The sequence below is a fragment of the Mesoplodon bidens genome (genome assembly GCF_964165515.1).
Source record: "Mesoplodon bidens genome assembly, chromosome: 7".
Classification (NCBI taxonomy): Eukaryota; Metazoa; Chordata; class Mammalia; order Artiodactyla; family Ziphiidae; genus Mesoplodon; species Mesoplodon bidens.
In genome coordinates, this window is record NC_138164.1 from 2,214,762 (window position 1) to 2,239,675 (window position 24,914).

Genomic DNA, 24,914 nt, shown 5'->3' on the forward strand with positions numbered 1-24,914 from the left:
TCTAAGGTGAAGGCTGGAACAGCTCTCAGATAGATAAGGCAGATCAATTCTATGTCACAGAAGAGGAAATGGAGTCTGAACGATGTTTCCTGAGCTGCCCAGGCGCACAGAACACCCAGAAGTTGTGCTCTGGACTAGAGCTCAGCGGCGTCCACTCCAGGTCACTGCTGCCGAGGATCCTGCAGGTACACCTGCTCACCTCTCCTTCCTGGAGACCCTCCCCATGACCCTGCTGCTGCAGTTTCAGGACCATCCGAATCTCCCTGCACAGGATGTCTGCTTCTATGGCTGGGCTGTCAACGGGACTCTTGTTATGAAAACTGCTCAGTGGGTGGACTTCTCTGCCTGTTGGTTCAGCCTTTTGCCTCCATCAGATCTCAGGGATTTGAGAAGTGAGTGCCATTTCCTTTCCTTTCCCCTCCCAGCCCTTCTGGGGAGGTGGGCAAGGTGAGCGGAGAAAAGGGGGCTGTTCTTGGAGTTTCATCGGCTCCCAGTAACCTCCTTTGCTTCTGCTGCCATTTACTAAGCACCTGTACAGACAGGAGCCTTGGGTGATGCATGGCAGGGGGTGGGGAGGGGGGTCTGGGAGAAGGCGGGGAGGAGAGAACCCAGACAGCAGGGGTGGGTGGGATACTGACCTTGTAACAAAGTTGAGCTTGTAGGCTCACTTAGCTCTAAATCAGGTGGGGATATACAGGAGAGAAAAATGAAAACAAACACATATATTATATACAGTAGCTATATATTGGCCATATATAGTTTGTATACTGTCTTTCACACACATTTCTGGAGGGGTGGAGAAACAAAAGAAAACACAAAACACAGAGGTAATAGGACAAGATGCAGCATGAGGAATGCTGAAAGGCTGGGTGCGTGCACACAGGATGCCGTGGTCGGAAGGTGAGGGGCTGGCCATGCAGACGCACCCCAGCGCAGGGAGCACGGACTCTGGGTTTGTGCTGGGCTGGGGTGCTGAGTTGGTAACACAGGACCAAAGTCCCTTTCCAGATGAGACCTGTGTCACATCCACACCCACACTGTTTCATTTTGGAAGACTTAGTTCAGGAATTTCTGGTCCTCGTGGCACCATGGCAGGAGCAAGGTCCTCCCAGGAACTTCTGTGATTCAGGATCACAGGGGCTGAACTCTCCTGGTCCCCTGCAGCCTCTGGAACCTTAGGGACAAGGTGCTCAGAATCCTACTGGTTCCTGATAGGAAGGACCACCCCTGCCCTGTTTGGCTTAAGTACCTCAAAGATACTGACCCTGATGGGAATCTTCCAGCACCAGCATCCCTCACTTTTCAACGTCAGGTCATGTGTACAGCTTACGTGCAGGTTGGTGGCAAAATGATGCTAATTTAGCCAGCTCTCTGATGCTACAGGAGAATGAGCTTCATCACAAAGTATATTCGCATAAAGTAAACGCTGCTTTCCAACCTGCTCAAGTCGGCTTGATGGCTCTGAGCCGAGTCTTCTGATAATAGGAAATGACATGGGAAACTCCCTAATACATTTATATTTGTCAAGATGTCTTACTGATAGTGGGCGTCAATAGTTTAGGGGCCGCACTCTGTGGACCAGCCACAGCAGACCCGATGCGGTGGAAACGCCCATCTTGCCCGTTAGCGGGATTTCATAGTCTCGCGGTACTACGTCACCCAGGTGGCATTGCTGTGATGGGCTCCTCAGAAAGGTTCTCTGAAATGAGGCTAAAAACTTGGTTTCTGCTTGATTAAATTTGGAAAAATGCTCCAAACTTTTTCTCTCTCTTAGAGATTTAGTGTGTAAAGTCTCTGAGACCTCCCGTGTTAAAGAACATTCCCACATGGGCCCCGTTCATCTTTGTTGGACCCAGGCTTTCTAAACTTATCTGAATCCATATTATCAATTTTTAAAACATGTTTTTAGACAGCCCCCTGTACTCCAGAAAGCTGGCAATTGTAGGACTGTCCCAAATGATACACAGGGTGACATGAATGCTGACAGACCGGTGGGGATACGGGCAGAGGTTTTAACTGCCAAACACGGGTCTGCGGAAGGGAGAAGTTTTATGGCACATGCTTCACTGCATTGCTTGTCACAAATGCCAGGGTTTCACTCTTAAAGTTTACTTCTTCTCTCTCTTCTCATCTTAGATCGCTTAAGGGGAAGAGGCCGGGGAATTGGCAGTGGTAAAGCCAATTGCAAAACCATTTCATGCATCTGATTTGGAAGAACAAAGAGGTCAAAGGAGGAGGGAGGTTGTTTCTAGGAACAAGGAGGGCTATGTGTGGAGAGCAGGGAACTCAGGGGGAACCTTGGATTTGCAAGGCAAGGGAAGGAGGGGGCTGCCCCTTCCTAACCATGGCCCTTCTGTTCATGCAGACAGACACCTGCCAAAAAGCCAAAAGGCTGACAAATGTGAGGGGCCATGATAACTGGCCCTGTGTGGGAGGCGTGAGACACATCAGTCACTCTAATCACAGCTCTGCCCATTCGGGTCTGCCAGCTCTGGGATCAAGGGCAGGCTTCCCCTTCCCAGCCCTCCTGGATAAAGCTGGGCTTCATTTTACATGCTGGGTAAAAGGGCGATGGAATGTGATTTGGAAACCGAGATGGGACAGTGGAGCAGCACAGGTGGGCTATCAGGGCAGGCTGGGTCCACTGCGCCATGGAGAGGATTTGGCAGGGTGGGGGGGGCGCTACTTGAAGCTCTGGAATTATCTGGGGGTCCTCAGAATAAAAAGGATTTAGGTTCCTGCCAATTTTCTGCTCACTTCCTCACCTTTCCCTCCCTGTAACATTCAAGAGTGCTTGTTAACATGGTGGACGAGGGACCAGACTTGAAAAATTCCAAGCTAACTGAACTTGTGGGGCCTGGAGGGATTTGCCCCCAAAGCAACCAGAGATTAACCCTGTGGGCTGCGGGGAGAATCTGCCTCTACCCAGGGATGGGACCCATCACAGATGCCGGATGACACTCGGGCATCCAGACTCACTTCTGTGTAGCTGTTCTACCCATAGAAGTGCGAGACATTGGGGTCTAAGAGGCAGCTTGTTTACTTGCTTCCTTTCCTTGTTTCTGGCACCAGTAAGGTTGCTGGATATGTAATGAAGGCACAGCAGTTTGCCTTGCATACATTAGTCCTCAATAAATAGTGACTGAATGAATTAATGCATGAATGATTATGGGACTTCTGTCCGGATGGGGGCTCGGTTGGACAGATCCCTTCAGACAACACCCTCGGACACAAATGGAGAACTCGGGAAACACTCATTTTCTATGTTCATTCTTCCTCTAGCACTAATAGCGTTCAGGATCCCAAGGCCCATGACTCTACTTTTATAAATACAATGCAGTTTCTCTTATGTCCCAATGGCCAGAAAAAGTTTCAGAAATGGTAACATTTCACACTCATCCAGGGAACAAGTATGGAAATAGTGCATGTTCCTCTCTGGGCTCTTGACTATTGGACCCAACTGTAATAACCACAGTCAGTTCAGAAGATACTGAGGGGAAAAATGCAACGTCACTTCAGTAGCCTCAAATCCTTTGCTCTGAGATCAGGGTTCTTCCTAGTATAGAATGACGCCTGGTGTCTACTTTCCTACGTGTGCTGCTTCCCTCTCTCTCTCTCCCCCCTCCTTCCTCCTTTCTTGCCCTTCTCACCCACCCCTGCCTAACCACCCCTGATTCTTGTCCCTTCCCTCCTGCCCCCCTCCTCCACACGCCCCTCCCTCTCTCATTGCCCAGCCTGGGGTTCCGTCTCACCAAAGAGTGTGATGCTGGCGTTGGTGTGGCCCAGCTTGTTGGAAGCCACGCACGTGTAGTTCCCATAGTCATGTTCAGAGACGTTGAGGAAGATGAGTTTGGAGAGGAAAGGTCTGTTTTCCACTTTGACCCCCTTCTTTCCTTCAACCAGCCTGAGACGAACAAGAGACAGACCAAAAAGAGAAAAGGAGATGGGTTTATATATATATATATATTTTTTGTTTGTTTCTTTGTTTGTTTGTTTGTTTTTCTCATAAGGAAGAAGAGAGACTCTGGAATTGATGACCTTCCCTCTGCCCCCTTTCTGTTGTCACTATAATCACTTGTCTTTTTTGCATTCAACTACACAACAAGTTGGCCACAGTCACACATATAATTGCATTTCTCTGTTTTACGTGTGTGCCTGGACACATTTCCTGGCACAATGCAGACATCCATCTCCCTATGAAGACAGTGAAGTTCTCTGAAGGCAGGTGCCTTCAACAAATATAATGTGCCAGCTGTGTGCACTCAGCCCAACAGGATTCGTGCGGTAGGTGCTCGGAATTGTGGACATAATTGATGTTGATGGTGGTGATGATGAACATATGATGGGGACGATGATGACAACCGGGAAAATGAAAAACTCGGTCTTCAAAGAGGGGGAAAACCTGAGGGGTTTGAAAGAACAATGTTTTTCAAGCACCTGAGTGATAAAATTATCCCTTAAGAACTTGAGGCATTCTACAGATAATACCTTATTTTTGGCTGTGATTAAGATTAAAGAATCAGGGATCGTTTTTATGTTAGGGGACTCTGAAGGGCCTGGGAGTGGTGATCTGTCCAGAGTATTATAGCAACTCAGCCTGGAAGAAATTACAGATGCCTGAGAATATGGCCCTACATGGCCAGGACTGTCTCCCTGAGATGTCTCACCCCATCATGGAGTCCAGTGTGCCACAAGGGCTCATACCAACAGCCGGGGCCACTAACTAAAAGCCACAGAGAATTAGTGGGGAGGACAGCCAGGCACGCTTATTAGAAGCACAGACACCATTACAGGGCAGACAGAGAGGGAAAGGAGAAAACTGTGTTAGAGCTCGGTAGGGCCACATCCTCCATCTTTGGAGGCTGTTAGTAGCAATTCCTATTGAACTTACATGTCTACATGGAAATTATGAGACCAGCTCTCTCCTTTTAAAAAAATTCTGGAATGCCCTATTTCAGAAAATGGGCTTTAAGCCAACCTTTTACTTTCCCTGAAATAATTTGACTTCCCTGCCCAGAAGCTGAGTCTATGCTACAGGAAAGAGAAATACTAGTGGGGAAAATCATCCTTCTGAATGGAGGATCTCAGGGAACTGGTCACAGCATCAGCTGGCTGTGTAGGGCCTGGCTGGAGCAGGACGTGTAGACAGTAAAATATAGCAAGATGATCGCATATGGGCACAGGCTTGTGGGACACAAATTGGAGCAAATTGCTGGTATTGGAGTCATCAAACCGAGAAAGACAATATTCAAGGCAGAAACAGAAAGTAAAGTCCATCAGGATAATGATGAGAAAATGCTTTGTAAACGATAAAACGTTATTTGAAATAATACATTTCTGTGGAGTCAGACACTGCAAACTCCTGCCTGTCCCTGGGCCACAGGACATTTTTGGCAGAGATGTCAGCTGCTTTGTCATTATCTGAAGGTGCTGTCTCTGTAGGAGGACAGGATGGTTCTCTCCTTCCCCAAGGCTTATGACCACCGTGATGAGAAGAGCAGGATTTTGGCCTCAGTCCTAACCCAACGTCTGTCTCCAGGGAAGTCAGAGTGGGGTTGAAGGAACTTGCCTTGCTTTCCATTCTGTAGATTTTCATCTGTGAGCCTTTGTCTCTCCTAAGTGAGGGGCAGTGAACCGGCCTGAGTCCAGGGACTTCATTAAAACGTGAGCACAGTCCAAATTGAATAAGGTGTCCGGCTGTGCGGCCAGACACTGCTGTTCTATTTCCAGCTTGTTCTGTAGATGCTGGTCCTCCAGGGGGTGCTGTGCAGAGAAGGCTCTGAAGCCCACCTGCCAGGAGGCTTCTCTGAGCTCGCCAAGCATATTGATCCCATTTGCCATTCTGATGCCATCCCTGGGCTGGGGAGGAAGCCTTCACATCAGAAGCAAGCTGTGAACTAGATTTCAGCTCTGCAGTGGGGAGAGATGCTTACCCAGAGCAGGTTCGGCTTGACAGCTCAGAAATGTCTTTAGCTAAAAGCAAAGGAGGGCGGCCAGTGGTACTCAGCAGCACCTTGCAGCTTCTGGGATGACCCTCCGTGTGGTCACACACCTCCTCATCCCATACCACTGCTGAAACCAAGCAGGACCCGGTGGTGATCCTGAGCACAAAAGCCTTTCTGTGTCCCCTGTTTCTTGTTTGTAGGAAATAGACTTCAGTCAGCCTCCATGACCTTCCCTGAATTCCAAGGGGCAGGTTCAAACAGATGCTAATCAGGGAAGGGAGGGGCTGCAGAGACAAGGGAGGAGCAGCCAAGAAACAGTAGTGCAGCCTTGAGGCAGGGTCCTGGTGCCCCCTCAAGGGATACACATCAGCTGTTTTGCAGATACTGAAAACCCCTGTGTGTTGCCCACAAGCATGTAGTCCCCAGAGCAGTTGGAACCAAAAGGTTGATGATGCTGAGTCCCACCTACCTCCCCACCAGCCAGTCAAAAGAATGTACACCAGCTGATCACGCCCTCTTTGAAAGATTACTGTAAAACTCCTCACTACCCACTCCAGATTGGGACACACAGTTTTGAGGGCATTAGCCCGCTGTGGCCCCCTTTGCCTGGCAAGGCAATAAAGCTATTCTTTTCTAGTTCACCCCAAACTCTGTCTCTGAGATGTACTTCAGTGTTGGGGTGCAGAGGCCGGATTCGGCATCACTACCAGGCTTCAGTTTCTTAATGCTTTTCAGTGGCTGGAGTCCTGTGGATGAGTGGTCCTTATTAAGGACAGGGTTCCCTTCCCTCTCCCTTTGATCGATGGCACACACGGTGGTGGCTGGTGTCGATTGGCTAGTACACAGTTAGGACAGATTTCTACCCTGAATTCTGAGAAAACTGCCTGCCCCATCATATAGACTCCTTTGATTTGCCTCAGAAATCCCCTCAGCTCACCAGGAATGTGAGCTAGTTTAGAGCTGGTCTTCCTCCAGGCAGGTGCAATCTGCCCTGGGAGACCTGCCTGGAGGGGGTGACCTGCGAGTGGCCCAGGAAGGTCAGACAGTGACAAGACTTCAGAGGCAGAGATGCTCTTCTAGAGCTGGGTGCCAGGAGGACAGACAACTGCATTCAATGGTCTCCCATTCCCCTCCCATTTACACAGGGGAATAAATACGCGAGCAGCAAATGGGAAACTGAGCGGAATCTACTAAAGGAGAGAAAAGGAACTGCCACGAGGACTCAGACAGAGGAGGACTCAGAGGCGCCTGAGCCAGGGGCTCTGAAAGCCGCTCCCCACCACGGTGATGCTGCCGGGCCCTTTCCTCCTGGGTGAAGCCTTCAGCCCCCCTCTCCGTTATGCAGCAGCAAGCTCTCTCTTCCTACGCTAACCATTGGCCATTTTTGCCTAGAGGCTAATCTTCTTTTCTCCACGTATTTTAAGATTTTGTTTCTTCTACATTTTGCTCACATTTTTGTCCCATAGGGAATTAGAAAAACAGGATGCAGCTGATTAATTTTCATGAAGGCCCGGGCCATGGAAAGTTCAGGAATTTACCATGGAGCTCAATAGATTTTTGTTTTGTGTTTTGTTTTGTTTTCTGATACCGGACCTTCACGTCTCACTTTTGTTCTTAGTAAAGGAAAGGATAAAAAGGAAGAAAGAGGAAGCAGGATTTCAAAGAAAGATACCCATGTTTATTAATTGGGAAAATACTATTCCCTTCTGCTTGATTCTGAATTCTTGGAAAAAAGGAGGAAAGCCAGCTATTTCTTCTTATCTCTCCCTGAGTTTGCTTTTCCTCATTCTGTCTCAGTACTTCCATCTACAAAATGGGCTGGACACATACAATGCACCTAAGTTGCTGCCAGAATGGGTACCTACAAATGAAAAAGTACTGCTTCTCACTTGGAAGGACTATGATGATACACAATGGGTCCTCTGACTAAGCAACTTGGTTCTAAACAAAGTTCAGGGGTTGATGCAGAGACTGGAGGAGCTCTTGGTGTCTGGCCTCTTTTCTTAAACTTATTTTTTATTGAAGTATAGTTGATTTACAATGTTACATTAGTTTCAGGTGTACAGCAAAGCGATTCAGTTATACATTTATATACATATATTCTTCTTCAGATTCTTTTCCTTTATAGGTTATTACAAAATATTGAGTATAGTTCCCTGTGCTATACAGGAGGCCCTTGTTGGTTATCTATTTTATATATAGTAGTTTTGTATCTGTTAATCCCAGACTCCTAATTTATCCCTCACCCCTTTCCCCTTTGGTAACCATAAGTTTGTTTTCTATGTCTGTGGGTCTATTTCTGTTTTGTAGATAAGTTCATTTGTGTCATTTTTTTAGGCTCCACATATAAGAGGTATCATATGATATTTATCTCTGTCTGACTTACTTCACTTAGTATGGTAATCTCTAGCTGCATCCATGTTGCTGCAAATGGCATTATTTCACTCTTTTTGATATCTGAGTAGCATTCTGTTGTATATATGTACCACATCTTTTTATCCATTCATCTGTTGATGGACATTTAGGTTGCTTCCATGTCTTGGCTATTGTACGTAGCGCTGCTATGAACACTTCCTGGTCTCTTCAGGAAATAATCCCAAGGCACTGGAGATGTTCTGAGACGTGTAGGCAGCAGCTGGGTCTCTCCCGGCATGAGTCCTGGCCTGGAATTGCTCACCTGCTCTCCTTCCCAAAGCTCCCACCCCCCTTTTTTTTTTTTTTTTTTTTTGCGTTATGCGGGCCTCTCACTGTTGTGGCCTCTCCCGTTGCGGAGCACAGGCTCCAGATGCGCAGGGTCAGCGGCCATGGCTCATGGGCCCAGTTGCTCTGCGGCATGTGGGATCTTCCCAGACTGGGGCACGAACCCCTATCCCCTGCATCGGCAGGCGGACTCTCAACCACTGCACCACCAGGGAAGCCGCCCAAAGCTCCCCTTTTTGTTGCTTTTTTCCCTCAACTTCTCAGCCTCTGTCACTCTGTCCTCCGCCTCTACCCCACATACACCTCAGGACCTTTGTGTATCGCCTCCCTCCCCATTTTTACGAATGTGTTCTGACCGTGGACAGCTCTTGCACATGTATTTGCCGTTCATCCACCTGAAAATACCTCTTTGATAACAGTAATCACGTGTTGCCTGGTCCCCGGAGCCACTGAACCCTGTGCTAACGTGCCATTGGCTAACTCCTCATGGTGACAATCTTCAGTGATCATGACAAACATCCTGATGGTGCCTGCAACAATTGGAGGGGATGGGAGAGGCCCCTCTCTTTTCTCCTGCAGTGAAAGTACAAGCTGGGCACAAAGGGAGGCTAACTCGGGTCATGGATGCTTTCATGCACCACCCCTGAGAGTGGCTGGAACTGGACCGGAGTCCTCAGACACAGTTGACTTAGTGCTCGGGAGCATTCCTTCCTGACGCCTTAATGCAAGCCTGAGAATGTGTTAAAAATAGCTGCAGGAAGAACACATTATTTTCTAGGCCTATAAAAAACTCACAGGCTCCTAGTGGCCTTTCCTTTGAGATTTTGCTTCCTTTAAAAACTAGTTTTTCTCAGGCTTGTTGGTGAGCGAGTGCCAGTTCTGCATGGCAACATCACAAATACAGCTGAAGTTCATTAATATCAAGAAAAGGCTTGTTTGTGTGTTGTTTCTCCCTCATAGGTAGGAGGAGTTCAGGAGAGGACTTTGCGGGAATCCATTTGCATCCCTGTGGAATCAGGCAGGAACCTGGAAGGACTTTCTTCTTCTTGTGGGGAGGGGGAGGGAGCCTTACCTTTTGTCATCCTTGTACCACTGGAATTCTGCTGAGGGAACCGCGAAGGCTTCACACTGCAGTGTCCCCGTCTGTCCCACGGGGACGCCTGTCCCCTTAGCTTCTGAAATGTATGGAGGATCTGCAGAGAGAAGACATCCCATAGCAGCTCAAATGCCGCCGTCACTGACTGTGTTTGTCATGCTCTGGTCTTCCTCTGGTCTCCACCATGTGCCAGAGAATGAACCATCCCATATTGTTCTAAGGAAAAGCTCACATGTACTGCTTCTGCTCCCCTCTGGACAGAGGTGGAATGACCAGGTATTCAGGCATACTTCCTGTTTAAACTTTTCAACTTTCATAGGATGTAGCCCCCACCCCCCCATGGACCCTCTACCCCATGGGTTGACAGCACCTTTAATCAGCCCTATAGGCTGTCTGCACACCAGGTTCTTGCCAGAGTATATAACCTTGAACTATTCAATTTCCATCAAAAGCTCAGTTGCAAGAAATAATACTCATGGAGAATTGCCTAAAGGATACACAGATCCGTCACTCTTGGAGGTGTTCTACGCTGGACCCCAGAATCCAGCCGGACTGACTAGACCTAAGTACTTGACCTGCATTCATTCCAAGGCTTTGTCAAACTGCCCTTGACAATGCCGACAGTTGCACTGAAATGCATTGTGAGAAACAGCCACAACCAACTCGCCCTTCTGTTTATTGCAGAAATATTGCATGTGATGTCATTGTGCTCTATTTGTGGAGACCTTAACGTGAAGTTATTTTTCGAGTCTCAGTACCAGAAAAAGCAGTGTTTCTCCCAAGCAACTAATTTGCTTTTTTCTTATGGACATAAACCTCAAACCAAATGATGTTTCCCCTCTTTGCTTCAGGAACTGGAAGCCAAATCCTGGACCCATATCTGACCACCTTGGCATATAAATTTTATGTACTGATTTCCCCTTAGATATCACTTATTTTCCTATATAGGTTTTCCCTTACATTTCCTTACTCTTTAGGTTAATCTTTATTGACCTTAAGTCATCTTATGTCACTTTAAAAATAAATCATGGTAGAGTACAAAAATGGTATCATTGTTACACCTGTTTCCATGCTGCTTAAAGTGCTTTGTGTTAATTAGGTTTGAATTGCAACAGAAACCAAAATATTAAAGAATGAGTAATCACCAAAACACGATATTCTTCCTCTACCTCCACCCTCACCTAAGTTTTTAAGGAGGAAGGCTTCTTGTCTGCTGGCTTAGTTCTTGGGTTCTAGTCTGTCCTAAGACTTTCTGAAATTGGGCACAGCAGGGAAAACTTTCAGAATGTCACAGAGAACTGAGTCAGGGTACATAACGAGGAACCGAGAGGGGAAAGTGTGAGGGAGGGGGGAAGTTGAGCAGCATCAGTGTCAGAGAGAATTTGGATGGTAAAGGAGGAGGAGGGGTCCAGAGCAGTGGCCTCCAAACTTTTTGGGTTCAGTACCTCACATAACAAAAATCAGGTATGAGCTATACCCACTAATATGTGGATATATGTATGTTTATCTATTTATAGTTCAATTAGGAATGTATACCATGTCCATCAACATACATAATTGGAAAAGGATGAGATAAAATCAGTATACCATGAACAGAAATTATAATATTTCCTCCATACACATGCTTTTAATTTATTTTCTTGCTTGCTGTGAAGGAGATGACTGTTTAGAGAGTGAGAAGCTTGGTGACATTATGAGTAAAGTATGGGAAAAATTGGGATTCAAAGACAAGCTTGTATAACATGCATTGAATGGTATTTCACGATCTGTCAGGAATGTTAAGGCAAGTTTCGGATTATATGAAATCACTTTCAGATCCAATTTATTATCGTTTTTTAAAAGAGTTTGGAATTGTCCCTCCTAAAAGCAGGAAACAGACTGCAAGGCTGCTCTGTTTCCTACCCCGAGTCAGGGCGTGGTGCTGAGGCCCAGCTCTCTGTTGTGGCCGCGACAGCAGCCGCCTCAGGCACGTGCAGGGTGGGGGTTCCTGCAACCACTTACAGTTCACGGTGACCTTGACTCTCCGCACCACTGGGGCAGCCACATCATTGGAGGCGCTGCACTCATAGTCCCCCGACTGCTCCCTCGTGATGCCCTGGATCTCCAAGTATTCATCTTCGCTCACAAAGCCCACAGCTGCAGGAGAAGGTGTGGTGGAATAGGAGAAAAAACACCAAAGGTACAAACTTAGAAAACAAAGTGTGCAGTGGTTACGTCTGCAGAGAATTGTGCCACTTCTAAGTCCAGATTCTTGGGATCCATGCCAACGCTCCCTCCTTCCACTTTTTTATCTCTTCCATCACCAGCTCTTCCTTGGTTCCCTGATGGGTCAGCTCAAATGTTTGTGTTCCTACCTGCACTAAGCACAGAGTCTGGAGAATTGCTGGTCCTCAGTAAGTGATGAATAATGTTGACATTTACCCTGCCCGAATCTCAGCAAGCAGTCAGGCTCTGGGGATCTGAGTTAGGCACCTTTGGTGAGTATTAACTTTCTGGTATCCAGGTATCGTTTAGGCTCAACCTTGAAATGCAAAGCTGATGACATCATCCTAGATCACGAATCCATGATCGTGATCATACCACACTAGCAGTTACACACACACACACACACACACACACACAGCCGCAAAAGGCAGTGGAAACACTAATGAAATTAAATTTCTGTTTTCAGATTTAGACACTCAATTAAATCAGCAGAAATCCATTTTCTAAACTTCAATCTGCTGGAGCTCTTGGGTACAAGATCCTGGCCACAAATCAATGGCAGGGACGCCACCCTCTCACTACAAACACGGCAGAGAGGAAAAAGCAAGAAGACAGGGCTGCAAATCACACTTTCACATCCCCGTCCAGAGACTCAGTCTCTCCACTGAAGATTTATGAATAGTAGTAACAACGTCTACCTACTTGACTTCCTCGCTGAGCTCTGGCCTTGAGCCTTTGATATGGACAGACCAGGACATCAATGCCTGCAAGAGGATGGTCACTGTCCCCTCCCAGAGTCACCCTGAGTGTTAACCTCCTCATGGAGAGACAGGGGATGACAAAATAACCGGGTGCATCCCGGGATCAGCCTGCCTCTCTGTTAAATGAAGATAGTCAGCGTGATGGTACCCCTTACCCTGTGACCTGGCATCGTCTTACAGGGAAACTGGGTGCTATTTTTAATAGTTATTTTGGGACAACAAGCAGAAGTTGAGAGTGTCCCCAGAAACCAGAAGACATGTTCCCTGGAATAATGTATATATAATCCTAACACCTCACAGGGCTGTTTGGAGGAACAAATGAAAACTAGTTACATGAAAGCACTTTGGAACACGAATGTGCTGCACACTTGTTGTCCTAGTCACCCTGTGATCTGCCTGGACGCCCAGACTCAGGGGGCGCCAGGCTATGTTAACCCCAGGGGGGCCCACCTGAGTGGGGAGGGAAGAGGCACAGTGCCCCCCAGGTGATAAAACCCCTCCATAACACCACCCATATCGGCTGATGCAAAGCACAAAAATAACAAGAAGAAACTACTGTAATACAAAGAATTATGTGTGTGGTTTGTAAATTATGGTTGTATGTGTTCTGTGACATTGTTAAGCTCCCCATTTTTTGTCAAGATCATAACAGGAGCAATGACAATGACACACAAGACAACAGCTTTCTTATACAGAAGGACCACTGCCTGCCCAGCGAGGCCAGGGCTCCTGGGTCATGGTAAGTCTGTATCACTGTGCAGAACTAAGTCCAACCTGAGCATTTCCCAGGTGTCTTCATATCCTATGGAGCCCACATATATGTGCAGGGACACTCCTGCCTCTACGACCTTCAGGGGAGCAAAAGAATAGCCTCTGTCTATTAGAGCAAGTGAGTAAGAGTTAATCAATTCACTGGAAGAATCAGGGACGTGCTGACAAGTAGAAAACAGTGTGCAAAAGTCCAGGATATGGAGAAGACAATCAACATCAACCCACAGACCCTCAGAAAACAGCATGCAAAAGTCAAGGATACGGAGACCTTCAGCATCAACCCATAGACTCTCATGGTCCCAACCAGTGAGAACCTTCTCCATGTCACAGGAGCCTTAATTGTCACTGTTTCCTAAGCATCTTTAGGGGAAAAAGCACCAACCTTGATTTGCCGAAGGGTGGAGGAAACGAGGAGAAGAGGTTTAAATGAAGAGCTTGTGATTCCTTTTAGGTTGTCGTTGTTTATTTGTGCCCAACCTGAGCCTACATTTGTCAGATATTCCCCACTAGATGCTGTAATTACTGTGCAAAGCATCGAGGAGACCAGTGTCACACTTAATATTCCCATTAATTTTAACTGGTGGTCCTTGGTACATATGTGTGGCAATTGGTGTCATATTTTAATTAGGCTTGCCCTACACCATCTGAAATTAATAATAGCTCGAATTACCAGTGTAATTTATAAATTAACAGTGCCATAGCATTAGAAAATAAATTAGCTCTGGACAGCTGTTTCTGGATTGAGCTCCAGTGTCAAAACAGTGACTGGGAGGAACTCAGATCTCCTGGGAGGCTGCGTATGACACCATCAAAGCAAAGAAACAAAATGACACAGGGTTCTCTGGTCTCTTGTTTTTGTTTCCAACTACAGACCATGCATCTAGTTTAATTCTATCATCCAAATGCATTCTTGTGTGACCACAGTAAGACTTATAGGAACCAAGCTTGTATGAATTTGTTATAGGAATATCCAAATGGAGAAGTTGGGGGGTGGATTACTGTCACAGACTGAAATGCAACTACATAAATATTAGGACAATCACGGTAAAAAAGTTAGAAAGTTTTATGTGGGGACATGTGTGCTCCTGTATGTGAAGTTTAATATATTAGTATCAGGCAATTTTATGTAGGGAAGGAAGTTAGATGGCTTAAGATTTGGGGAGGGCTTCCCTGGTGGGGCAGTGGTTAAGAATCTGCCTGCCAATGCAGGGGACACGGGTTCGTGCCCTGGTCTGGGAAGACCCCACATTCCACGGAGCAACTAAGCCTGTGAGCCACAACTACTGAGCCTGAGCGTCTGGAGCCTGTGTTCCACAACGGGAGAGGCCGCAACAGTGAGAGGCCCGTGCACCGTGATGAAGAGTGGACCCCGCTCGCCGCAACTGGAGAAAGCCCTCGCACAGCAACAAAGACCCAACACAGCCAAAAATAAATAAATAAATAAATAAATAAATAGATAAATAATATTTGGGGAAAGTGTATGTTCTCCGCTGACCTAGATGTATATTACCAGAGGGAGAGGATTACACTTAAGTCATCCTGCAAAAACCAATGAAGCTTAATTTTACTATCATGTGTTCTCCAGACCAAATGTAGAATTATAGGAAAAGCACAACCATTGCTTACCCATTGTTATATGTACACTTTCTGATTAAACTGGAAAGGTAGTATGTATATAGTAAAATGCTTTACACATTATAGCTTTCATTGTCATTATTGTTACCTTTCTCCTCATAGATTTTTTTCTCAAATAGGAGCAAAAATAGCAAAACCAGAGAGAAAACCAGTATTTATATATATATATATATATATATGTGTGTGTGTGTGTATATATATATATATATATATATATATATATATATATATATATGACAAACGAAACTCTGAATCACCAGAAATGAGGTCCCTATAGGGACTGCTTGAACAGACAAACAAGAAAAAAAAAAAAAAAAACCACTAAACTGAAATCTGAATTTATAGAGTTAATGATTAATGATTCAAGGAAAGTTTTCCTTTAATTGCATTTGTGCTCTGGCTATGAAATGATCAGTGCTTTGTCACTCGAATGGAGAACTTACAAAGACTATTGGAAGAAAAACAGAAAGAAAACAGATCAACAGAGCTAGGACATAGGCTGACTTCAGAAGAATTGCCTAGAATAGTTGTTTGAATATAGAATTTTAGATGCCACTCATACCTATTAAATCAGAATCTCCTGGGATGAGGAGTGTTAATAATTTTACTTGGAAATTCTTATGTACAGTCAAGTTTGGGAATTAGGGATTTAGGTCAATCCTGTATTTTTCATGTGGGAAATTGAAGTTTAAAGGAGGCCATGATCACACATGGGGCTAGAGGCAGCACACCAGGTCTCTTGATGTCCCTCACACCGATCCTGCAGCTATAGTGGTGTTTTCTAATGGTGTTTTTATGCCGTGTGCACTGGTCTTATTTTCCCATGCAATCAAAACTTTTTGACAGCAGGGACCATGTCTTGGGCATCTCTGGCTCTCAAGGCACCTAGGAAAATGGTTTACATAACTTGAAACTTGTCAGCTTCTTATTAATAAACTGATTGAGGGCTTCCCTGGTGGCGCAGTGGTTAAGAATCCGCCTGCCAATGCAGGGGACTTGTGTTTGAGCCCTGGAAGATCCCATATATACGGAGGAACTAAGCCCGTGTGTCACAACTACTGAGCCTGCACTCTAGAGCCCGTGAGACACAACTACTGAGCCCGCGTGCCACAACTATTGAAGCCCGCGTGCCTATAACCTGTGTTCCACAGCAAGAGAAGCCACCGCAATGAGAAGCACTCGCATGGCAACGAAGTGTAGCCCCGCTCGCTGCAACTAGAGAAAGCCAGTGTGCAGCAACAAAGACCCAATGCAGCCAAAAATAAATAAAACAAACAAACAAACAAAATAACTGATTGACCAATAGACTAAGAAATACAGACTGAGGGCTTCCCTGGTGGGGCAGTGGTTGAGAGTCCCCCTGCCGATGTAGGGGATACGCGTTCGTGCCCCGGTCCCGGAAGATCCCACATGCCGCGGAGAGGCTAGGCCCGTGAGCCATGGCCGCTGAGCCTGTGCGTCTGGAGCCTGTGCTCCACAAGGGGAGAGGCCACAACAGTGAGAGGCCCACGTACCGCAAAAAAAAAAAAAAAAAAGAAATACAGACCGAATTCAATTAAAAAAAAAAATCAGGGACTCTGTTGCTTACCTAACCCTCACATGGCTCTGTTCCCAAGACAGCACCACCTTTGGTAATTGTTCTTAGCAAAATATTTGTATTTCCTGACTTCAAAAAATATCATCAGTGCTAGTGTTCTAACAGAAGACTTTCTTTAAATATGTGATTTTAAAAGGTTTATCAAGTGTTTAGCATACTTTACATTTAGTCTTGGGGCCAATTATTTCCTCAGAGGGATGCATCTTTAAAAATGGAGATCAATGAGGAAGTGTGATTTCTCTAACAAAATTTGTTTTACAGCCAACTTCTAAGGAATACAGCTATTTCATTAAGTGGAATCTGACAATCCAAGCAGTGAAATGAAGCAAGTTGGAAACGTGATCACATCTGTCCCCAAACCCCCGAGGAAGCTTCACAATCTCTGAGGACTTAGCTCAGCAGTTTATAACCCATTGAAGGACAAAAACTGCCCTGTGTTAAGTAATACTCCTTTGGAAAAGAAAACCCTAGGTTTCTGAGTTCATAGATTGGGCTTTGAAATCTTTAAAACTGAAAATAATAATAGCCACGATTATCATTTTTATCACACCCAAAAAAAGCTACAGAGAACAGCTGTAGCTATTGGAGAGGGCACAGCTGTCTCCTTGCTTAATATTTTTATGGACTATATACCAGCTGAGATATAAATCACTGGACCTCAGAAACTAAAAAAAAAAAAAAAACCCCAAAACCTACAGAACGTAGAATTCCAGTATTCAAAAGTTGGAAGGAATCATTTACAAAATTTAGTTCAAATACTGTGACTAGTCTAGTCCTAGACTAGTCCTTAGACTCTGCTCCATCTTTTCCCTCTCGATTGGCATCAGGATGTTCCCATTCAACCCAGACTGGGCTTCAAGGAGAGCTGTTTACAGGACAGATCAGATGGTGTCCCTCCAAGGTGCCTCAATTTTGTGCTGACCAGCATGGGAAGTTCTGTGCTTTGATGGAAGAAGACGTGGTTTTGCTCAGATGCTGGGAGGTATGGTCCACAAGAGCATCGTGATAGAAGCATGGTTACTGTTCAACAGTAGCCCTTGCAAGCCAGAGGGACTGGTTTGAGGTCTGAGGGAGGAAGTGGTTAAAGCCAGAACTAAAGAAGATATTAAAGGTGGGCGATGCCGCCATGAGGTGCAAGGTCAGCACCTGCTGATGGACTGGGGAAGGTCTTCCTCATCCCGCCCCACCCCCGAGAACTCAAAGCAGTCTGGGGCCCTGAGCCTGCGGCCAACAACTGTTCAGAACAGACCCTCACTCTCACTCAGACAGCAGAGGCAGTGGTGAGGGGCGGCGTGGAGGGGTCTCCAAGAACGAGTCAGAGGTAAAGCTGAGGGTCTCCAGGCATGGAGATGGGCCCTCAGAGCCACCTTAACCTGGCACTGGGGGAAATCCTTGTGCTGCAGGATCAGGCTGGGGGCTCGTGGGCTCCACAGAAAACACATATAGCAACATATGCTGTGACAGGGTGAGACAACTGTTGTCAAAAAGCATTTCCAAATAGCATGGTAATTATTGTTGAATTATCTACACAGGATAGCTTCTGAGGGTCTGATATTCAGCTGGAGCAAAATGGTTGAAGGGTTGATCTAGGCTCTTAGCCCTGCTGGTCCCTGGCTGTGCTGTGGACAGTGCTGAGTTCCCATGTCTGCACACCGGACCCTGAAGTCATCCTAGCTGATGGTTCACTCTCCAAACTTCAGATTCCTCTTCTTTAAGATGGGAAAATGACACCACCTTAGAGTGTGATCTTGAGTATTAAGTATGTGTGAAGTACTTAGCACGTGGTAACCTCTTAATAAATGGCAGCTCTCATGATTATTGTTACTGATCCTACAGCTCAGTTTGAGCCTATTTTAATACTCAAGATCCTTGATACAGGAAAATCTCAATGTGAAAATGAAAGAATAATCAGATCTCTGCTTTTCCAGTAGGGACTTAATAATAATAAACTTGACAAAGGATTCACCACAGATCCTGTAACTAGAAAGTTCTACTCCATTCACTTAAAATACGATTTGATTTACAAGGGCTACAATTTCTTGGGATCATTTCTTCTAAGAAAGCAATTGCAGCTGCATAGCCCATGTGAGACCAGCTGGGGTCTTGAAAAATATGTCTAATTTCACAACTAAGAATAAGAGGATATAAACATAATATATATACATATATATGTGTATATATATACACACACATATATATATGTATATATATATATACACACACATATATATACATATATGTATGTGTGTGTGTATGTGTGTGTATATATATATATGTATATATATATATATATATATATATATATATATATATATATATTTGTCTTTCTCCTTGACCTTTCCTTTGGATGCAGATAGCATGGCTAGCAGAAAGGACAGTCTGATGATCTCTCCAAGAATGAGAAACTTTTCAAAGTTCTGGAGGGCCCAACCTGTTTTTTCCTGCTCTTGCACTGAGGTACATGTTCAAATGGTCAGTGAGAATATTACACATCAAACAGAAGGGGCCAACGCTGGGGCGTGGGATGGGCTGAATTGTCCTAAGTCGCTGGCTTCCATTACAGGAGGGGAATCGCCCTTAAACACATCAGCATTGGTTGCTGGTGAGAAGAGCTGAAGTCGTGAAGTGTGTGTGTGGCAGTGTCCCCATGCATCACCTGCCTGCCAGGCTTGCAGATGTCTCTACTGCAGCTGGACTTTTCTTAGACCTGGGAAACTTATCATTTCCCTCAGCCCCCCACCCCAAACCTTCAAATTAATCTATTAATGTGATTTTATCATAAAGCAGTAATTAGAGATCCAATAAAAATTACATAAACTGAGGCCAACTGTAAATTTCATGACTATCTCTCTTCCTATCAATCTATCTATCCCTATCTATCTATCCATCTATCTTCTATCTCTCTGCCTCTCTATCTATTTATCTATCTATCTATCTATCTAGGGACAAAGGTAACCACAAAACAGCACAGATCCTGACATATATTAAGAACTCATTTGTCAGTTGCAACAAAATATATGTGTATTTTTGAATAGGTATGAATATGCATACATGAAATGTAATATTTTATGATATATAGAAAGAAAGAGAGAATCGAATTCCCTTAATTTTTTAAGTGGGACATTTCCTGGGAATAGTCTTTAGCCTTGTATTAAGGAGGAGCTGCAGCCCGAAACACAATTGTATGAAAAAAGAGCCCTCTGCACGCCACCGAGCCTGGTCCTGTATATCTCCGAGGTACATCCCTTTCCTTAACAACAAGTTGTCTTTGCAGATATGGCTCCAGCAGCTGGCTGGGCCCTAGGAGTGTGTGCTCTTCTGCTGGCTGCGTTTTCATGAGGACCCCCCAGCTCAGTTTTGCATGCAGACCCTGTCTTATGGGTGATGATTTCAAAGTCAAAAAGCACACAGCTGGATGTTTGGAGTTTGCAGCTTGGTGTCTGGAACCTGAGTATTTGCAGTGGTACAGCTGATGGCTGCGAAAAAAAAATTAAAAAGTAAATAAAGAAATCAGCTTTTGACTTGTAAACTCAGCCAATTTGATCTGAAAGACATTGATAGGGGATAAATATAGAACTCCGCAGTGTCGTATTACCTCGTACGTTGGCTGTTTGCTTTCTCTTTTTCTAAATCCCTAGAGATATAAGCCAGGACTGAGTGCTGTGGGTTGTAAAGTTGCTTTGAAATTCCTTGTCCAGATTAGTTTAAGGGAATTATTTTTCTTAAGAGGCCCCTACTGGGTTAAGGTTCCTGGCTCCATCATGCACGCAAGTGGTCAGACATCCACCTGCAAGGGGTCACCTTAGTCACCTGGTGCTGAGCTGCCTTGGGAAAGCAGGGCCATCTGTACTTTAGCCATGGAGACAATTTCTGGATTAAGAGCAGGAGTTCTTATCTGAGAACTGTAGAACTCCAACCCTAGGGGTTTCTGGACCTCAGGAAATGACATCATACAGGTGTGCCTGTGTGTGTATGCTTTTCCTAATGAGAGATTCTATTTCTTTCTAAAAAGCGTTCTGAAAGGAGCACAGGGCACAGAAAGATTCATACAGACCCTTCTATGGTCCTGTGGCTCATCTCCCAGTTACTGTACAGAACCAAGTCTCTATCAACCCCCAGCCTTGCAAAGAAAAAGGAGAAAATGCCCTCAAAATATAACTGATGATCGGAAGAAGGAATAACTCTAGGAGTAAAGCACAGCCTTGCGTATGTTTCATTAAATATTTTGTGGAGGATGGAAAGTGAAGTAACTTATAAATCATCCTTTTGAAGAGTAAGTATGCAGATCTGAGCAGTGCTTTGTTCACCAAATGAGGGGAGTTCTCCTCCCACCAAGACTTAGGATGAAAGGAAGGTAGCAGGCAGGGTTCCGTCCCTTCCCCAGAGACCCCCGACAGCTGGAGATTAACCAGAGGCTTGCTGGACACAGGGGGAGCAGGGAGCAAGGCCTTCCCTTTGCAGCATTCTCAGGTGCAGAGCAGAAGGAAGGCTTTCCTGAAGAATTCCACGTATTTGTGACTGTACCAAGCAAACACTCAATGACAAAATGACCACTTGGGAGAGGGAAGAGAGAGGAAAGCCTGGAGTGGGGTTAAATCTATAGTTAAGATAATTTAATGAGTAAATTCAGGTCAGATCCTGAGAGGAAGCTGCAAGGTGCCATGGATTCTGGGGATGGAAATGCCAGCCTGCACTCCTGGTTGGCCTGGGGGCAGGGAGACACAGGCAGCCCATGTATGTAAGAGGATGACTCAACATCACATAGACATGCCCTTAGAGTAGCATGAAGCCTGATGATGTAGGGTCATCTGGGTCCAGTGAGAAAGGGAGGCGTGGTGAAAACCTTTGTATAAGCCAGATTCAATTACAGCCTTTGAACATATTTAACATAATAAAATCTTTGCAAATAGTTCTCAAAATCTCTCCCCCACCAAAGCTACTTTCTACCGAATCACACTGGCTGAGACACGTGCGCGGTGCTGCCCACCTGTCTGGGAATGCCTTCCACCTCTGTTTCAAGTTGTCCTCTACACGCAGGTGGACCTTCAATCCCACCATGGAGATGTGAAGAGAGAGTGCACAGAAAAGGAGATTCATGCTTTCATTAGTTCCACGGCTAAGGTTTCCTTCTATCTCTCTTCATTGCACACAAAAACTAAATGTGGGCACACATACCTACGTCCAGATGGAACACAAAGTATGAAAACAAGACAATCATGACTTGTCAGAACAAACATGGTGCTTCTGAGCCCTGATTATGGCCATTTCTCTTGGGAATTATGTAGCCTTGAGTAAATTACTGAGTCCCAGTTCCCTTGTTAATGAAACGTGGGTACGTTCTTACTCTTCCCTCCCTAGGTGGGTCTGAGAATTAGATGAGAGAATTTGAGCAAAGGCACAGAAGACTGGTTGACGCATGAGAGATGATTCATAAGTGTCAGAAGGAACGACTCCAGGAGGAATTTGAGACACTCAACCCTTACCTAATGGAATCTTCTAAGGTCCCCTCCTCTGCTACCTCAATCTCCTCCCCTTGGTCAATCTACACTCTGAATCCAGTTCCTGCATCTGAAATGACCAGCTCTGCTCCCGATTTCCATGTTCATGTCGTCATCCCAGGATGATCTGCTTACCTCTGTGCCCGGAACTCAGGGGAATGTCTCCCATATGTCTCTCAGACACCCCGGGCTGAATCATCACGTTGCCCCTGAAAATTGCTCTCACCCCTGTGTCTGCTAATCCCTGCTAGTGGCACGACTACCTCCCCATTCTCCTAAGATAAAAAAGAGTCACACGTTTGATTCCTCCTTTTTCACTCACTCCTCACCATCAATCGACACATCCAGTGGTTTTTAACCCCTTCACCACTTTCAAATCTATTTTCTTCTTTCCCACATCACTGTTTACTATGTTAATTCAGTTGCTGTTATCTACTCTGGGTTATTGTAATCTCCTCTCTACTGATCCCCCTGCCTCCAGGTTATTATATTTATCGTTGATGCCCGAACGATTGCAAAGAATAAAAATCCATCTCCTCATGGCTTGACCCCTTGTCCTTCAGATGACTCTTGTCTCCATCTCTAGATTCTTCTGTTGCCAATCCTTTCCCCCCTCAGCCACTAGATGCACCAGGAAAGTTCCTACGATGCTGAACCGTTTATCTGTGCCTCGCAACCTCTCCTTCTTTGCCTTCAAAACCATCTAGGATATTACTCTTGTGGGAACCCTTTCTTAACAATCAAAATTCCTTACCTCCTCTCTACCCAGTTTATTTTTTTGCTTCAAGCATTGCCCTAATCACACCGCATTGTTATATAATTGCATATGTTTACCCCACTCAAAGTTATAAGAGAGAAGGGGTTCTTATTTATCTCTATGTCCAATATCTATAGCAGCCTTGAACACACAGAAGGCACCACAGGATCATATGGTCAAAAACTGAACGAATGAACTAATGCATTATAATTTTGGTGGCTAGTCTGACTCTCATAATGAACTAGTCAAACCTTCTTTGGTGACTTTTAAGAAAACAGCAGATATCTATCTTTTAAGTTTTTTTTTTTTTTCGATAAAGGGCTGGGCACATAAAGAGACCTCTCTCATCTCCTAAGGATAGATAATTTTATTCCACATTTCCTAAAGGGGACTAAAAAGCCTTCCTCAAGCGAGACCTGGAGTGAATAAGAAAAGAGCTTGGTTTGGCCATCTCCACAAATACCCTTCATTAAAAGCTCTTGTAGCTAATGCCCCTGATTCCTCCAAATGAGTGAGGACGCAACGTGTTCCAGAAGTGTCTAATCAGAAGTGTCTCAGAGAGCTTTCTTATGTCATCATCAATTCGGTTGCATTTTTTCCAAGTGGAATCAGCTTGGTGATTCAGCTCTGTCTCTAGGCAATTAGTAGTGGAATGATTGCAGGGAACAAGATGAGGATCTTCACCTTCCTGGGATGGGCAGGCAGGGAAAAAGTGCTCCTGCCCACACAAAACGGGCCTCCGCAGAGGCACAGGCACCTCTGCAGCAGAAACACTAACAGGCACTGTGATAAGAGCTCTGTGTGAGGAATGGAAGCTGGCAACAGGACATGGAAGCAAGCAAGGGCTTGAAGTTGAACTTGACCTCATAGGGCAAAACCACGCTGGAGCATCAAAACCTCCCTGAGAAATCCCAGCACTTGCTGCAAGAAGGTTGACACCTAAAATGCACAGAGATGAACAAGTGTCCCCCTTCTCACTTGTGCTCACGTGACTTCCCCACCCTCCTTCCTTCTCAGGATCCCGGGGCTTTGCCTGCCCTGACGGTGCTGATTTCTTTCCACCTCTGCTTAAATTGCATTATCTCCCACCTGGTCTCCTTCCAACCTGGTCACTCTCTTCCTTTTCCACAATTCCAAGTGATAGGATAGAGGAACACTTTTATTTGATCACCAGCAAAAACATCCTTTGTACTTGAAGTGAAAAATCTAACAATGGTAACTGTGGGACCACAAATTATTCTTTATTTCTGTCCTAATTCTCTACTTCAGGAGACTAACTGCCACATCTAAGACCTGACTGCTGGCACCTTCCATGGGGCAGGGGAGGAGTGGAGGGGAGCTCATGCATCAACCAGTGGAGAGAGCAACTGGGGAAGAAGGGGACAGAGAGAGAGACCGAGGCAGAGAGAGAGAGAGGAGAGTGAGAGACACAGAGAGAGATGCAAGGAGAGCCAGAGCACAAGCAGATGATAAAATGATACGTCAAACAGAACGCAGGCGGAATGCAAGTGTCTGTGGAAGGCAATTACACAGTTGTTTAGGTAAATCAGAAGCCCGCTCCCATGACTACTGTGGCTCTCCTCAAAGCTCAAAGCCATTGTCAGCCCCATGGGAGTAGCTGGCCGTAACCAGTCTTGCATGAAGCCTGTGGGAACAGCTGGCTCAAGCACAACCCGAGTGTCCTATGATGCTTTGAAGACCCCCTGGCATGGGCCTGAGGAACCTCTCTTCTCCAGGAGGCCCTTATAGCCAATCCTCTGGAGTAGGTTCGGCACACTTTTTCTGTAAAAGACCACTTGGCAAATATTTTAGGCATCACAGGCCATACAGCCTCTGCAGCAACTACTGAACTCTGCTTCTATCATGCAAAAGCAGCCAGGAGAATACATAAATGAGCCAGAGTGACTGGATCCCAGTAAAGCTTTGTTACAGACAATGCCATTTCAATG

General features: G+C 45.5%; 1 protein-coding gene across 7 annotated transcripts in view; it reads right to left on the minus strand.

Moving 5' to 3' along the window:
• NTM (neurotrimin) overlaps positions 1–24,914 on the minus strand; it is a 395,378-nt gene that overhangs the window by 19,372 nt on the left and 351,092 nt on the right. For 2 of the 7 annotated variants that reach the window (XM_081239009.1, XM_081239010.1), the window contains exons 4-7: positions 11,743–11,877; positions 9,718–9,838; positions 3,753–3,904; positions 639–674 (exon numbers count right to left, since the gene is read on the minus strand). In XM_081239009.1, the coding sequence (XP_081095135.1) occupies positions 639–674; positions 3,753–3,904; positions 9,718–9,838; positions 11,743–11,877 (444 nt within the window). Of the gene's footprint in view, positions 1–638; positions 675–789; positions 1,378–3,752; positions 3,905–4,048; positions 4,403–9,717; positions 9,839–11,742; positions 11,878–24,914 lie in introns of those variants that run through there. The other 5 variants (XM_081239011.1, XM_081239012.1, XR_014016245.1 and 2 more) reach the window with 4 other exon arrangements.